This window comes from Semicossyphus pulcher, unplaced genomic scaffold (assembly GCF_022749685.1).
Source record: "Semicossyphus pulcher isolate SPU_LCO1_2020_fin unplaced genomic scaffold, fSemPul1.0.p SCAF_8, whole genome shotgun sequence".
In the NCBI taxonomy this organism is placed as follows: domain Eukaryota; kingdom Metazoa; phylum Chordata; class Actinopteri; order Labriformes; family Labridae; genus Semicossyphus; species Semicossyphus pulcher.
Genome location: NW_027211759.1, coordinates 17,864,418 through 17,881,258, shown reverse-complemented (window position 1 = coordinate 17,881,258; position 16,841 = coordinate 17,864,418). Strand labels below are relative to the sequence as shown.

The 16,841-nt window shown below is 40.4% G+C and overlaps 3 protein-coding genes across 3 annotated transcripts; all 3 read right to left on the bottom strand.

The window, feature by feature from the left end:
- Positions 1-457: 457 nt before the first annotated feature.
- On the bottom strand, positions 458-1,695 carry cimap1b (ciliary microtubule associated protein 1B). The gene is made up of 6 exons (XM_069687053.1): positions 1,584-1,695; positions 1,289-1,492; positions 1,112-1,213; positions 895-1,016; positions 642-782; positions 458-550 (listed from the first exon to the last, which is right to left on the bottom strand). The coding sequence occupies exons 1-6, from the start codon at positions 1,693-1,695 to the stop codon at positions 458-460; spliced, it is 774 nt and encodes a 257-aa protein (XP_069543154.1).
- Positions 1,696-3,897: 2,202 nt separating this feature from the next.
- On the bottom strand, positions 3,898-7,538 carry LOC138613540 (protein tyrosine phosphatase domain-containing protein 1). Its single transcript, XM_069687238.1, has 12 exons — positions 7,348-7,538; positions 7,170-7,250; positions 6,571-6,689; positions 6,102-6,239; positions 5,708-5,979; positions 5,307-5,609; positions 4,952-5,206; positions 4,756-4,872; positions 4,567-4,668; positions 4,371-4,451; positions 4,143-4,253; positions 3,898-4,020 (listed from the first exon to the last, which is right to left on the bottom strand). Exons 1-12 carry the CDS (start codon positions 7,536-7,538, stop codon positions 3,898-3,900), a joined length of 1,893 nt encoding a protein of 630 aa, XP_069543339.1.
- Positions 7,539-9,405: 1,867 nt separating this feature from the next.
- Positions 9,406-15,700, bottom strand: LOC138612577 (ADP-ribosylation factor 4-like). The gene is made up of 6 exons (XM_069685915.1): positions 15,508-15,700; positions 14,216-14,296; positions 13,988-14,097; positions 13,214-13,285; positions 10,892-11,017; positions 9,406-10,766 (listed from the first exon to the last, which is right to left on the bottom strand). The coding sequence occupies exons 1-6, from the start codon at positions 15,572-15,574 to the stop codon at positions 10,677-10,679; spliced, it is 546 nt and encodes a 181-aa protein (XP_069542016.1). The 5' UTR covers positions 15,575-15,700; the 3' UTR covers positions 9,406-10,676.
- Positions 15,701-16,841: the final 1,141 nt, after the last annotated feature.

Sequence of the window (16,841 nt, the reverse complement as noted above, 5' to 3'; positions counted from 1 at the left end):
TTGCAGATTTAGTTTAGTGATGAGTGATGAGATAATATCTTAAACCCCTAGTCGGAGCCTGCGGGTGGATGCTGGGGTGGTGGTGGAGCTGAAAGTATGAGAGCAGTTATGGTGCAGGGCAGAGGCGGCAATGACTGAGCAGAGGTAGAGGCTGGAAATCTTGCAGCTTAAATAGAGGGCCAAAATGGAAGGAAGTGTTTGTCAGGTGATTGTGGAGAGTGACGCATGTCTGTGTGAAATCAGTGCAGCACGAGTTGTCTACCTGAACTAGCTCACAGGCGTCGCCCCATATAATTTACTCTAAATACTGATAGTGACCAAACCCTGACAAAGTGATGGTACCAAAACTTGCCTTTAACTGTGGCAATAAAATGTGATCACTGAGCAGTTTGCTTTTTATGCTTTATTCAGTCATGATGTGTGAATTTCCAGTTAAAATAGGAGATAACACCTGACATTATTCAGGAGCTTCTACAATGAGGGGTGAGATGTATTGTGAGTGACGCAGTCCAAAGGAGAAGCTTGGAGCTTTTGCTCTTGTGTTGATCACCTAGGATGACAAAAAGGTAAGTGCATTAACACAATGAAAAATATCTGGGGCATTGCTCATCAACTAATACAACATTATGAGGTTTTCCTACCTTCTCAGGATAGTGTGCGCCAGGTCCTGGTGTCTTTGTGGTATCACCTGGGGTGTAGTTGCGGCCTGTCATGCTGAACTGGGGAGGTTTTTGCATGTAAGTATTCAGGTCAACGGCTTTGTAGGCAGCAGGACCAGGAGTCTGGAAAGGAGAGAAAAGTACAGAGACCAAAAGTGGGTTACAAGATTTATAGATTTTTTTATATGTTATTTTTGAAAGGAAATCGGAGGACCTAAATACTATGTACATGAACCTTCTTCGGGTCGCCATGGAAGGTTCCAGATTTGCTGCGTCCACAGATGGAGTAGCAGGGTGCTGAGGATTTGCCCATAGTTTTGGGCCCAAACATAGGAGGCAGACTGTAGGCGGCTGGACCTGCAGGATAAGCAACAGGTGACGTTTACATTCTTTATTCCTTAAACTTTGAAATCCAAGGCTTAAAAAAGTTGACAAGAAGTGCAAGATGTTACCTGGTGTTAGGTTCATGCTTTGCTCTTTGGTCCTCCCGGATAGAGAATAAGCAGGAGATGATTGGAAGATCGACTTTCCTGAATGCTCGGGGGAGTATTTACCTAAAACACCAAAATAAATGTATATAAAAACGGTGCTGACAAAATCTATTCTATTGTGTAGGAGGTTTGGCAGACCTGGTCCAGGGGCATTGAACACTTCTGGCTCCTTTGGACGGCCATGGAGTGAAAAGGCAGGTGTGCCGTCTCGGCCCACTCTGGTAACGTTTGAAGGGACGAAGTATCTTGGTCCAGGGGAGCAGTCACAACTGGCCTGTTCATGACGCATCCCAAAGCTGAACATTGGTGCTTTGTATTTAGTGGGGTCATGTTTAGAATTTCCTGGATGGAGAAAAGGGACAATCAATGTCAGTTAGTGTTTTTCAAAAATTTAGAAAAGATTGCATCATGCTGAAGGCCATTTTGGCTGTACCTGTGAGTCCAGGCAGTGCATACTTGGGCCCTGGGCTACCGTAGAGGGCAGCTATGGGCCCTCTAGGCTTGTGGGGCCTCCAGGTCCCAACCCAACCTTTGGTGGTTGACATTACACTGATAAAGAGAGATGGATTGTGGCCATAAGCAAATTTGCAGTCTGTGTTTTAGCTCACATTACTAAGATTTGGTAAGTTTGACAAAACCATAAATATACTACATTACTCAAAATAATGTGTGACAAAAATATCTTAACTTTAACTGAGGGTTTTAAAACCAACAAAACAAAAACGAAAGATAAAAGCGTCTTACATATACATTAAATGTAGTAATATAAATCTCTCCCTGTCTTTTTGTTCTGTGGTTGATTATTTCCAAATCACACTTTGCATAAAAATGCACTCAAGTGAATCATAAATCATTTAACTGGCCAGCAAAGCTCACAGGTAGCAATTTTTGTGACTTAAAACCTAGGCCTCCCTGCAGTGTCAGTAAGGTACAGCAGTATTACTCAGGTACTCAGATGAATTACATGAACATTTATTAATTAAGGTCTACTTTGAATTGGTCATTTGTGTTTAAAGTGAAACCAATGCTACACCAAAACCAGTCAACACATACACCCAGAGAGGCCTGTATACAGATGTCTAGCATGTGCATCCAAATTAATCAAATCAGCATTCAGTTGGATTCAGTCAGTGACTTAAAATGAATAAATACATCATTTTACCTTATAAGACTCCTGATGCTGCTGTAAGTTTCCCCTGTATGTCAGGTTTTACCCCCGGAGCTCAGAAATGTGCACTGAACCCAAACAAATACTGTTTAGTGCATGTCAACTTTGCTATGACAACGTTGCCATAGAGATGACTCTTTGACAGGCATTCTTAATGTGTGTGTGTGTGTGTGTGTGTGTGTGTGTGTGTGTGTCTACAGTGCAGGAATTCCTAAAATGTGAAAACATAACACACTGTACGCAGGTGGTGTAAATGATTTATTAGGTATGAAAGGCAGAAACACACACAGTTTGAATCTAATCTGAGGTCCTGAATCTTAGTGAAAGTACACATTAAACAAGATGTAAAACTCTACAGGAAGAATGATATCAGTGTCATTATAAAATGTATTTCAAGTTTAAGCATTTTAACATGCAGGACTGGGCCAGTTCTAGGGTCCCAACCTTTACACCTACCACAGGACTACCTTATAGCCTATGTAATTTTGCTTTCAAGGATACATATAGGATCTTTATAGAAAACATAAATAATGCTTAGTAGCATACATACAAGGAGTAGCATGTAGCAGAAAAATGTTTATGTGTAGCTTGGCAACAGCTTTTGCTGTTCCGGAATACGTTGAGTTGGTGGAGCCAAATGAATGATTGAATCAACATCTTCTTCTTTTAAAGCCGTTGGTTAAAGCAATATTATGTGAGGTCATGCTGTTGTAGTGTATAGCTGCACAGCTGCACAGCTGTGATTATCTTTGGCCTTATACCAGTGTGCAAAATACCCAGTGGCAATCGGGGGGTCCCCCCTACCTAGTGCTCCAGCATTATGCTTAAGTCTTACACAGAATCAATACGCAATATACAAGATTTCATGTATGCAAGCCATGGCAATCAGCTGCACGTGTTGCATGCACATCACCAAAATTTCTATAAGTGAATGAAAAATTAGCATGTAATGAACTCTGTTTTCTCTTTGACATATTTCCCGACTTAATGTGCACATATTTTTCACCGTGTGTAATGATGAAGTCGAAGCAGAAACAAAGCCACAGCTTTTCACTTTGTACCGGGTAACGTTGGGTTCTCCAAATGGATTGCGGACCATTTGCAACAACGCCACCCTTGGAGGAAGGCATTACCAGAAACAACCGCGTATTCAATAATATGCTATAATAGGAAACACCACAACAACATTTTTCTGTAGGCTATTCATATTTGTGCATAAATGTTTTTGAATGATAGATAGTGGACATAGTAAGCTTTTAAAATTAAAAGATTTTCCGAGAGACCCCCAACATTTTGCTGTTGAGGCTGTCTCTGGAAATTCACACCCTGCCTTATACTAACCCTGATCCCCACCTAAGCTTAGGCTGCAACAGGAGCTGGAAAAACATAGTTCTTATTGCTTATGTTGGCAGTTTTTTAATATATGTAAAGAGTAAAAAGACGAATGGTGTTGTGTACTTGTGATATTATATTTAAAAATAAACATCTGTTCCACATTGTCAAAAGGTCCTTGATTTTGCCAACTGTCATGTGCCCTGGATGAACCACCAACTTTTTTTTTCAACATTGCTTTTGCTCTTCAAAGTGTGGCGTTGGTGCTGCAGGGCCTGGTGAGGTTTTTGTAGTTGTGGTAGGTTTCTCTCAAACTCGCCTTCAGGACCTTCATCAAAGTTGCAGGGCTTTCCATTTCCTCTTGGGGGCGCTGGTGGTTTGATAAAAATTCCAGTTATTAAACTTAACTAAACACCCTCATATACATACAGACTATAATGGGAACAATAAACACACAGACTTAAACTTTGCATGATTCCACATTTGTCTTACCCTTGTAAGGGTCCGCATCAGTCGTAACAGCAGTGCCTCCTCTCTGTGTGGACACAGGCTGCTCACTGTACTCACACAGCTCAGGAGACAGGAGATGGTGTGTCTCTGTGGCTGGAATAGTGTCGTGAAAATGACTTTCTAAAGCTTTGCTTAAGAGGTTTGGAGTACTAAGGTTTCTTTGTATGACACAGGAGTTAAAGATGACTTTTCATACATCTGTTTTCTTACCTTCTTGAGCTCACTGAGGGGCGTCTTGTTGTTTGCTCTCAGACTTAGCCTTTCTACATCCTCTGCACTCAAAACAGGCTCCTGAATGAGGTTGAGGAAACAGAAATAGGACCAAGGGAAAGATTTTACCCCAGAACGTGTAAGCAGAAATAAATTATACTACAGGCATTATGTCCTCATGTTAGATGCCACTGACCCTTAACCTTTCCAGCCAGGTCCACAACAGGCAGCTGAGAACAAGAGGATCTGACTCGGTCACCAACAGAGCCCAGCCACAGTCACTGCTGTTCAGTTCCTCCTGTTGAAAAGGTGACAGTGGCTTTAGAGCTCAAAATCATACTGATAGGTTTTATTGTAAACCCAAGTCAGCTGCTGTGTTCTTCACCTGCAGCAGAGCCGATCTTTGCAGGATGGTTTCTCCTGGAGGAGCTTGGTCTGCCATTGCCTTAGCAACAGCACGAGCGACTGAGGTTGGGACTGGGTTATGTGAGATTCTGCACAACTTTATATGAAAGAGATCACGAATGTTTAAATGCATGCATTAAAGTTTTCTTTATCAGCTTTTGAAGAATCACACTTACCTCAATGTTGGAGCTGGATTTGGGAAGTGGCTTTTTAGCCGCACACCTGGACCTCTTAGCACAGTCATGGCTTATTCTCATGCTCGATATTGGGATGTTGAGTTTATGAGATTCCTTATTGGTGGTTTGGTGGCCTGCTGAAAGTGCGGCAGGGGTCAGATTAACTGGTCTCAGATCAGGTTGTATCAGATCTTGAACACACCAGTGTCTCTCATGTCCAAGTGCTGGGGCAAAATATGGACTTAACTCCAGATCCTTAAGGAAAAAAAGCAACAAAGCCTCTATGACCTCGATATTTTTGGAGAAGACTTTCATCAAGTTTATGAGATTCTGGACAAATACTATAAAACTGTACCTCATTTACTGCGATCTTGCTGAGGTCAGAGTCACTGTAGCTGCGTTTGTCTAACAGCACCTCTCTCTTCCTCTCCAAGAATCCCAATGGCTCGTCCCAGGAGGATACTGAATCTGTGCCCACCCACGAGCCCTTATGACCCTCCCTCAGTAAAGGCAGGTACTGCTTGGCCGCCAGGGTCTCCCTCACAATCCTGCCTAGCGACCTCACTGCTGACCTCTTTTCCAGCTCAGCGTGGACCTCTGGAGGAGCGGGAAGACCCTGGGCTAAGCAGGAGAGCTGCATGCAGAGAAGGTACACCACCTAATGAGAGGGTGAAGAGGAGGTCAGAAAAGGAGTAGGAGGTAAATTGTTCTACTCATATAGTCAGGATTAATGTGGTACAATGATAAAGTCCAGACCTTAGGTGTGTGTCTGAGTACGCGTGCCTCTTGGCCGTGCAGCAGCAGTGCCTGGCGGTTGAGGTAATGCTGCAGAGTGAAAGGGGCTCCATGCCGCAGGCTGAGGTCTGGGTATTGGACCAGCTGTGTGCCAATCAGGCGGGCAAAGTCAAACACCTGGCTAATCTGTGCCCGGGTTTGGATAGAGCGAGGCCGTTTGATCCGCACGTAGTGGACGGCCTCGCTCGGGCTGATGCGGAGCGTGTAGATCAAATAGCAGGCTATCAGGACACCTGAACGCACCAGAGACACACAGGCAAACACACTGAATAAACATGAGAGGGTGATGTGTGCACAAGATAACACACACATTATTTATATGGACACAAGAAACAGGATGTTTGTTTGTTCTCACCTGTCCTGCCCAGGCCTGCATGGCAGTGCACAGCCACTCTTCCCTCCTTCACTGCAAAGGCCAAAACCTTCACTGCATCAATTATATTGACCAGAGAGGACACACCGAAATCTGGCATCCCAAAGTTGTAAAAGTAAACTGCAAAAAACAAATGTGAGCACACATGGACGCTTTTAATAACACAACAGTCATAGTTATTAATAATATAAAACTGCTTAGTGCTGCTGTATTATATAGAAACATTGATTGTGTATAACAAAACTGATCGTTAGTTGCTGCCCAGTTGGCACAAATCACAGACCTCTCTCTTAATACTTGTTCAAACCTCAGCTGTTTCAGTTACATATATCCCACTTTATGAGTGGGACAGATTTAAAGAGGGCTTTTAATTTCAAATCCTCTCAGGGAAATGTACAAAGCTACCTAATTAAACTTGCATGTTGTGTATTTACTGTATACAAGATCTTACTGTCATTGTCCATGAAGGTCTGTGGAGAGTATGTGAAACCACTTCGAGGGTCCAGGGGCGGTCCACAGTGAGCGTGCTCTCCAGGGAACTGCATGTTGATGATCGATCTGATGTTCAACCTGAAAAAAAGCCATAACTGCATACCCTCATTTTACCCAATAAAGTAACAGAAGGTGTTGTGCAAACTGTACCTCAAACTGTAGTGCATATCCACACAGAGCAGACACACTAAAAATAATAATAATAATAACTTAGACTGATATGGTGCCTTTCATGGGACCCAAGGCCGCTTTACAGAGTAAATAACGAACAGACAACAGAATAAAACAAGCAAACAAATAGGCAGAGTCCAAAGGCCGTGGTGAACAGATGGGTTTTGAGGGTGTTTTTGAAAATGTCCAGGAGGCACCGTTGTGTATCTCTGCAGGCAGAGAGTTCCAGAGGGTGGGGGCAGCAACATTGAAGGCTCGGTTCCCAACAGTTAGGAGACGATGGTGAGGGATGGAAAGCAGGCCTGCATCTGAGGACCGCAGATTCCGGGAAGGGGTATACAAGAGAACAGCACAAACATTTCAGGAATAACAGTGAACAGTGATTACCTCTGAAACTGTTCTATCATGTTGTACTTCTCAATTAGATGATTGGATGGTCTTGCCATGGCAATAATGTCGTCTGTCACCCTGCAATAGCAGGCAGTTCTCAATTAATAAACTACCAATAAGTGTTTTTGATACAGCACAAACCACAGGCAGTAACATCACAGTCACAGAGCCTCACCAGGAGGAGAAAACGCCTCGGATGACCTGTTGATTTAATTTCCAGCACTCTGGTCCTTCATAGCGACAGTCGAGTCCTCCGCAGGCCAGCAGACAGAGGAGCTTTGGTGGGATAGCCTTCACCAGATTCTCCCTGGCTTGGGAATAGGATGGCCGTGGTACAGGAGTGTGCGGGGTCAGAGTCGGTGTCATCCTGCACAATGGGAGACCCTCAAAGATCAGCTTGAGCTATCTGTTCCACAGTTAGTGGCGCAGAAATTAAAAACTTACCTTACTTATTATGTTGAAAAGCGAAGCTGTATATCCCATTTAATGTATTTCCAGAGTTTAAGTGTCACTGAAAGCAGCAGAGCATGTGCTCCTCAGCGCTGACCCACCTTCTGCTACACAAACACACACATACACAGAAGAGTACGCTGACCCAGCTCCACTAAGCCTGATTATCTATGATAAATACATTAGAACAGACATGCACACATCACAGCAAGCCAATTATATAATGCTTATACCTTCACTTATATACACTGTGTGTAAAGGTCCTAATTACCTGGCTCCAGCTTCAGATGCAAACAAATGTTGATTTCGCTGTTATTAATATGCACCAATAGTGTGTGTGTCTGTGTGTGTTTACTCTCGAAGAAGAATTGTAGTGTTGTTCATGTGTCCAAACACACCAGCACTGTTTCTATCTACACCATATTTCTGGGCAGATTAATACAGATAAATATATGATGGATGATTGGCATAACAAACCTAAAGGAGGTTGTTATTATAAAGAAAATGTATTTATTTAACTAGATTGTCTTCATCTCTGGTATATGTCAGTTTTCTGTCATGCCAAGTCCTGAGGCTTAAATTTGTGCCAGGTCTGCTGGAGTGGCTCTGAACATATCGCTCCCTTCAGTGCAGCAATGGCAGCCACAACAGCAGTGTGAAAAGAGACAAAATAACCATAAAATAAATGTTTTTATTTGTTGATACTTTCATATAGTCTTTTTAAAAAGTATTATGTAATTCAGAGGATATTTAAACATGAAATTATACCAACTTTTTAAGTCTTGCAAAAGACAGAACCAGCAGTGATGTATATAAGACATCATTGTAAGCCTTGTACTGTTAATTTATGGCTTCATACATGGCTGGCACAACTTCATCTTCTTGCACTTGATACCAGTATTTATGTTTTTATTTAACATTCTTAGAAGTAGGTTTTCCTTTTAGCTTTATAAAATGTGTTTCCCACTTCTCTCTTTATTAATCTCTAACATTTTTGTCACTTTAAATACTGTTTAGTTCCAGAGGCTTGTTCCTCTCCCTTGCACATCATGTTTGTTACTGGGATGTACTATTGCATTATTCTAACAAAATAGACTCTGTACTCTGTGTTAATGTCTGATCCCCCAAATACATTATACATACACTGACATTTATTTTCAATCTAATTCTGAGTTCCAAACACTGCAACTGTATGATTAGAAAACAATCTTTTATACAGTGCGCTGTCTATTCTCCCCTTTATTTCCATACAGACTGCTGGTCTGCTCTCTCTCAGTTAACCAGACAACAATATAGATTGACATGTTTTCCTGTTATCGCCGCATTCTCTCCAGTCGTCCAATAACATTAGAGGTCAGAACAAAGGTCGACGGCAGTGTAGGTCATGTAGAATCAATGTCTCGCTTGGACAAAGTATTGCTCTGCATTTCAGATGAACGCTTACTTTCAGCTCTGCAGTGCTAAAGCTGTTTAAGGCTGCCAGAGAGCCACGTGGCAGCTTATTACACCGATAACCTTTTAGGTCCTTTTCAAAACAAGTTTACAGAAGCAGCATCTTTTGCTGGATCAAGATGTTTTTTATTCATTTTTAATTCTGCAGGTTTGGGAGATTTTAGGAGGTAATTATTTATGACATAAAATTAAGAAGGCATGGTATGATTTGACCTCCTGTGAAAGCACTAGTAACAAAACCTTTTAATAATCAGCAAAAGCCTAAAGATTCGGTAAGATGCCAGTCTTTACAAGGAATGGAGTCCAAAACAAAACTTTTTTTTTCATTGGCTTTATTTAGAGCTTCTTTTTTTTTTGTAAAATATTTTTAGCAAATATTTTTAAGAGTGGCAGCTCCAGCAGCTGCAATCATAGGTTGGAATGTATACACAAATAAATTGATGGGCTGGTGTGTGTTTGTGTTTTAAGAAGGGTAGAATAACTAAGAATATTATACAGTATATGCCACAGACAGAACAACAACCTCAGCCCCAGGTGCAGCAAAAAAATACAGGACAAACAACATAACAACGAACACATGCTACTTGACTGTGTTGCACTGAAAAGACACTTCCTTCTTCCTGTTAGTGTAAAAAAAAAAGAAATTGTGATTAAATCCTTTTTTCAAGGTGGCGATTATAAAAAAGGAAGCAAGTCAAGTGAGTGAGGTTCAGAGGGGAAGAATCCAGGTTGATAGTGAAGTCAAAAAGCCATAAACACTCTGCAGCAACAAAGCACAAATTGCAAAACCACAGGAAGTGTGTCATTGCATTATTTTTCTTTCAAAAGAAAAAAGACACTGTAGCGTCTTAGGAGGAAGAATGAGATAAAGAAGGGTTACTCAGATTTGTGTTCAGAGGGGACCAGAAGGCACAGTGCTCCTTTAAGGATGCATTTACTGGGAGGCAACGTGGTTCCACGCAACATTCAAAATCTATTTTAGAAATCAATGCAAGTCCCATCCAACCCTTCGTCTTTTTCATTCTATGTGCTACAGGCCTTTACAGAAATCAGCTGGCATCAGATTGAGGACACAGCTGTGGAGAGCAAAGGGTCACGTCGGGAAGGGAGTCAAATATCCACAAGGGGTTGTGGAGATGAACAGCTTGTGGCAGCCTATAAGTTGTCCTTCACCAAAACTCAAAGGTTATATTATCATATCCCCCCACCCAGCTCAATAAAAGCTATAAAGTAAGTGGTTAATTAATGCAAATGCTGAGACTGGAGCCAATGTGTCGAGAAAAAACAACTCCCTTACCCGATTTATTGTTTACAGTAAATTTCCCAAATAGGCCGTTTGCTCGTCATGTGACTGAATGTGTTATTACAACCTGTTGCCATGTCAGAGTTTGGGAGCAAAAATAGAGGCTATGTAAAGAGATAAGACGGTAATAACTTTGACAATAAAAGAAAAAAATTCAAAATATCCCAAGGATGATTATATTGTCCACCAAGCCTCGGTGAACAATGATGCGAGAAGACTTTTGTGGGACTGATGTGTGTGCCTTCTCTCCCGTCCTGTGCTGTACAGTCTCTCTCTCTCATTGGTCCGGCCGATCCTTATTAGCCTCTGTTCGACAACTCTTGGGAAAGCCAGTCAAGTCCTTCATACAGGCCAGTGCCCTGAGTGGCGCAGGCTGCCTCAACATGCCACTGTGGGGTCAGACATTATATGGTGCTAGTTAGCCTTGAGTCAGATGTAGATAAAGATCTGCACATGCAAACAGATATGATGATACTGCAGGTGTGCGTAGCATGTTTGTGCTTATATTACTCACAGTTTTGTTGCGGAGTACTGTCAGGCCGAGTTTTTCTGTGATTTCGTTTAAATTTAGGGCATTGGGAAGGTCCTGCTTGTTAGCGAACACCAGCAGAGCAGCGTCCCTTAACTCATCCTCACCCAACTAGAGGGGCAGAAAACATATTATGACATCAGCTTTTACACCTGAGATTACGATATATTAGTTTAAGAGACCTGAACAAGGCGGTTGTGGACATATTCCTGAGCAATAATGAAAAAAGGCAGTTTTTGGAGTGTTTATGTTTCAGCTAATAGAAGCAGTGTATAATATTTAGTTGCATCAACATGTGAGATTGATTGCAACCAACTTGCTCCCCTCACCCTCTGATTGGAACAAGGAGGACAACCTCAACATTCTGAGGGAGACCCCTTTCCCTGTAGATATATTTGGGTCGGGGGAAATAAAAATCTTCTCTCCTTTTACAATTCTTTAATACATTTTTGGTTTCCTTAATTGATTATCTTCTGTCTCTAGCCTGATGTTTAGGAACAACTAAATATAGCCGATTTCTGTGTCTGAGTGTTCTGTGTCTCAGCTTTGTTTTAGCAGGCCAGGAAATCACAGCCCAATTGCACGCTTTGCAAATCCTCCCACGTGATTCTATTCAGCCAAACAAATCTCACACAGATACACATACAGAGGACAGATGAGGGATCGCAGCCAGAGAATTAAGCAAGTCAGAGAAAAGTACTTTCACATGGCTTTCTCTAAAACCAGAGGCGTTAACAGCCAAATCAGAGCTTTCAATCAAGAATGGACTCTAACATGTTCGGAGCCAGTATGTCTCACTGTGTCAATCTAAGCAACACTACAAGACAAAGCTCTCCCTCCAGTTAAAAGTTGTTTTTACAGGTTTAAGTCATTGTGTTTGTTTGTTTTGGAGAGGTTGAGATCTCTGCGGATAATGTGGCTGCAGGTAAAAAACTCCTGGATGATGAAAACTGCAGGAACAACCTTTAAACACGCAGAGAACCTAAAAACAAGCCAAGCTAATCGCCCTCTATAGTATAGTTTTAATAGTTATTTTTTTATCATGACTCATGATATTTAGTCTATAAATGGTTTGTTGTTTAGAAAACAAACATAACAGTATCAAATCAAGACAGAATCATATCGTCCCAGGAACTACAAGAGGTCCACTGAAAGGTCTGCATTTTCCATATACGCCACACAGACATTTATGGTCTTAAAGGGCCAGTTCTCTGATTTTCAACCTCATAATGCCATTATGGTAAAAAAAAAAATGCAATTTGGCTCTGTGCCTTTGGAGGACGCTATCCGCTTCTCCAATGGGCCCTGGAAAACCTCCGCCAGACTACATAAAACGCGTCATCTGGCGGAGGCCAGGGAGGTCGGTAAACACTTCCTCAATCTAGGAAGCCTGCCTCCGATGTCATGTCTCGTTCAAAATCATCAAGTTTGAAATGAAGAAAGCAGACCTGAAGAGTTTTTAGATGATCCTTAGACGGATTCCATATTTTCCTCATGAGACATAGCCGACACATGGAAATGTATGAGTTTAAAACGTCCTAGAACACTTGTGATTTGAGTTGTAAAGTTTGTTTTAAAAGCAAAATATGATGTGATGGACTTTCCTGCAGTAATTTATACGGTTGTGAATTTTCCTGCATCATACATTTAATTCATAGTTTCATTTTTGTTATTTTCTCCTACTTTGTGTGTGAAACATCGAGAATATTCAGAGATCAAATGCCCCCGAACCCCCGGCTGTCAAATGTATTATTTGATTTGAGAAAGGCAGTGCACGATGAGAATATTTAAACTCATTGACATTATTGTCATGTGAACTTATTTCCTTTGTCCTCACCTCATACTATTTTGGTGACTTATGAAGAATGAGACCACACCTACTATGATTAACATGTTACGTCATTAACTGACACGGACAGCACAGGATAGTCAGAAAATGAGGATTACAGTGTGTGGGAACAGAAGAACTCAACACGCTTATCCAAGACTTTCAAAATTCATGGGAGCAAATAAATACAGTTAAAAGAACAGTACAGACACAGTGAGTTTGACTATTTACAACTGAGTGGTTTAAAGGACTTTCATTCAATATACAGTTTAAATAAACTAAGTTCCTTGAAAACCCAGTGGAAATATATTTGAAGCGTGAAATACATCTTGCAAACATTAGGTTTTGGCCTACATGTGAAGATATAATGCTACTCTTCATATCATAACATTAATATTAAAAATGAAACAGTCTGGAATTCATGACTGCACAGAGGACACTATTCATGTATCACCCAGTCGAATATATTAAAAACTTACCATCTTTGTAAGCTCCTCAGCAGCCTCTCTCACTCTTTCTCTGTCGTTACTGTCCACTACAAAGATGAGGCCCTGGATGAAAAAACAAACAAACATCATTATTGAAGTGGTTAGCTTTTCTGAATTTTAAAGCTTATCAATTAATCGTTGTGTGTCATTTTTTGGCGAACAGGTCTGATTTAAGCTTCAAATGTGACTGCCTTAGCCTCTGTGTAAAGTGACTTTGAATTTTGTTTCTGACATTTTATAGACAAAGAAATTTAATTGATCGAAATAATCAGCAGATTAAATTGCAAATTAAGTTATATAAACAGTCCTTTTTAAGAAATTATCAATAATTTAATATGATCCAAGATCAAACTACTATTAAAATAGTTGGGAGTAAAGTAGTACTTATAATTTAATGGACATAAGATGCAATGCTACAAAACATAAACAATAATTTAGTTGCAATTAATCACTGAGATCCACAGTGTACATGGTGAAGAGATTGAAGTATATTATTTGACATCTGAGCATTACATTTATCTACTTTTACCAAAAGCTGTAAAGAGGCCAGAGGAAAATAAAGTACTTAAGCTTAAAAAAAGTTAATTGGAAAGTTTCCCCGTAACTGAGCAGTGAAGCTGTTTGTGCAGCATATATTCAAGATAACCTAAGTTTTGTGCCAAAACATCTTTGCTTTGTGCTCCTCGTAGAATAGTTTCAGAGCTGCAAGCTACAACCGCTCCTCACTGACCCTGCATTATCATATCTAACATTCAACACTGATACCTGTGTGTTCTGAAAGTAATGTCTCCAGAGGGGCCTGATCTTATCCTGGCCACCCACGTCCCATACTGTGAAACTGATATTTTTGTATTCGACGGTCTCGACGTTGAAACCTGTACAAGGGAGAGAAGAGAGAGAGATCTCAATGTCAAACATTTTTAGGTACACATTAAATTATTAAAGGGACAAAAACTTAACTTGATAACAACTGTCTGCCAGTGTATGTCTTACCGATGGTCGGGATGGTGGTCACAATTTCACCAAGCTTCAGCTTGTACAAGATAGTCGTTTTTCCGGCAGCATCAAGTCCAACTGCAGGGAAAACATATGATGAAAACACTTTTATCAGGAGAGGATACATGTTAGAGCTACGGGTAACAACCAGCTGTAAATACTAAAACAGGCGTTCACCTTAGGATCTTATCATCAGACAGCAGAGAACATGCAATAACAGTATATGAGACCAAAGAAGAGACAAATCAAATCACATGCACTGAGACGTTTTATTCATCCGTCTGAGGGAACAACAATTATCAAAAGCTGATCTTAAAGCTCCTGTGAGGAAGTTTCGTTTGTGTCGATTTTGGCGCCCCCTGTGGACAAAGCCGTACCTCTTATCTCTTTTGTCCTGTACATGCTTAAGTAGTGGTTTTTAACAAGTAATCTCATTCTGCTTTCTTTTAACAGTCATATGTATCACTCACTTCGAATGTTTGCCCTGGAAAATGTAAACAAAGTCATTTAGTTAATCGCTTCGTCTGACATCTACCCCCTCGCCAGTGGTTTCAGGCATTAAAAATAACTATATAGAAATAAACAATCTTCTTCCTGATGGTCTGGCTTGCTTTTTTAGGTCATATAGAGTAATCAGAATAAATTTCAGTCTGTTTCATAACCAGTGAAAAACTCCTCAAAGAAGCTTTAATATCAATTTATATTAAAGCCATCAAGAAGATATTACTCCCTGACTGTCTGACAAGAGGAATGAAAATGAACTCAACACAATGACACATATCAAGTTACAAAGAATAATATTGCTCAGTGACAAGTTAACCAACGTAAGAAACGCCATTTACACGTCAGGTTAATAAATGAAAGCTTACTCAATAATTAAAATGCATCATGAGTCAATGCAATTTTCACCCATTGACCTTCCTGTTTAAAATGTTTTTTGTAAAAGGCTAAAGCAAGTGCAGCCAAATACCGTTTCAAGAAAAACTACTATAACTGTTAAAACATATTTTCAACATAACGTCACGTCATTGGGAAACTTCCTTAAAAAGGTACACCCGAAATGTTTCTATGCTAACGCTGGGTGTGAAACTAATTACTAAACTAAATATGCTTCCTAACAACAATTACTTAAATGGCCCTGGATTAACTAGGCTTCTGTCCCAAATGTAAACTGTTGTTAAGGATTCAGAGCTTAAAACTGCCACAAAAAACTTGTCAAGAACAAACCAACTAATCGTGAAGTTAGCATAAGCTAATGCTAAAAAACCGTGCCTCAAGCTTTTACTCACCCATCAAAATCCTCATCTGTCTTTTACCAAAAAGCTTGGTGAATAAACCCGAGAATGTGAGCCCCATAACTGTCCGAGGATGTCTGAAACCAGGAAAGAAAAACTAATGTCAGCCACTGAAAAAAGCAGTGTCTGATAATATTACTCTAATCTGGATGCTGTGGTTTACACATAGGACTACTGCTCTCCGACTGCCACGTCCGGGCCAACGTGGAATCCACGACGTCATCAGTTTGAATCAACTTTATCAACACACGCGCAATCCTTGAAACAGTGACGTCTTTAAATACAATCTGATGTTTTACTAAATTAATAATATTACTAATAAAACTAATATTTGACCTTTTTTTTCACTTGAACTTTTATTGATTTTCTCAATAAATAGACAAAGGAAATATCATATTTTACTTGCATTCCAACATAGGTATCTATAAAAAGTGAGAAAGAAAAACAAAAAGTATAAAGAAAAATTAAATAACAAAATATATAATTTTTAATGAAGAAAGAAAGAGGGATTATAAGTATCTTAGTGAGATGAGGTAGCGGATAAACTATCCAAAAATATTTCGAGCCATCTGTCAAATAGAGTTAGAAATAAACAAGGGATATATGCACCACTTATGTTGCATTGGAAGTATGCCTGGAGATTCGGGGGAAAGTAGGTATTTTACGAACATTTGACCATGTAATATATTTAAATGATACCCTGCGAAACCAGTCGGGCTATACACACAAGACAGTCTCAAACCGTCTCAAAAACACCTTACTGATGTTTTTACGATGTTATGTCCGATTTCTACCGCTAGATGGCAACATTGTGCGTGTCCTGTCCAAGAGGGTCTAGGGAAACTCGTTAGCTCGATACCACAGACAGATACTACACATGGAGCGTGAGTATCTATAGGTGTTCATTATGGAACTATCTAATAAGTTATACATTGAAGAGAAATTATCTTGACAGCATAAACATGAGATATGGCAGCATGGGCATATGCAATGGTTATTTTGGTCGGAAATTACGCCAACCAAGCGAGGGGGGATCCCAAAGGGGAAGAGATAGTTAGGCTACGTTTCACTTTGTTCTTGTTTCCTTAATTATGTGTATTCCTGTCTTGCAAGACTGTAGGTAAGACAAGAAATATTGCAAATATTACCAGGGATTCCCATTTACAGTAGGTTACGCAGTTACACAAAGATAGAAAGCGCACACTCAGAGCAGGTGGAGTCAAAACAGAAGCACGTGACAAAGTGCAGCCTTATAGCGGTGTGCTTGGATAAGAAATCATCACATTTTCACAAAGCCCTGTTATGGAGATAGGTAATGGTAGTGTGAG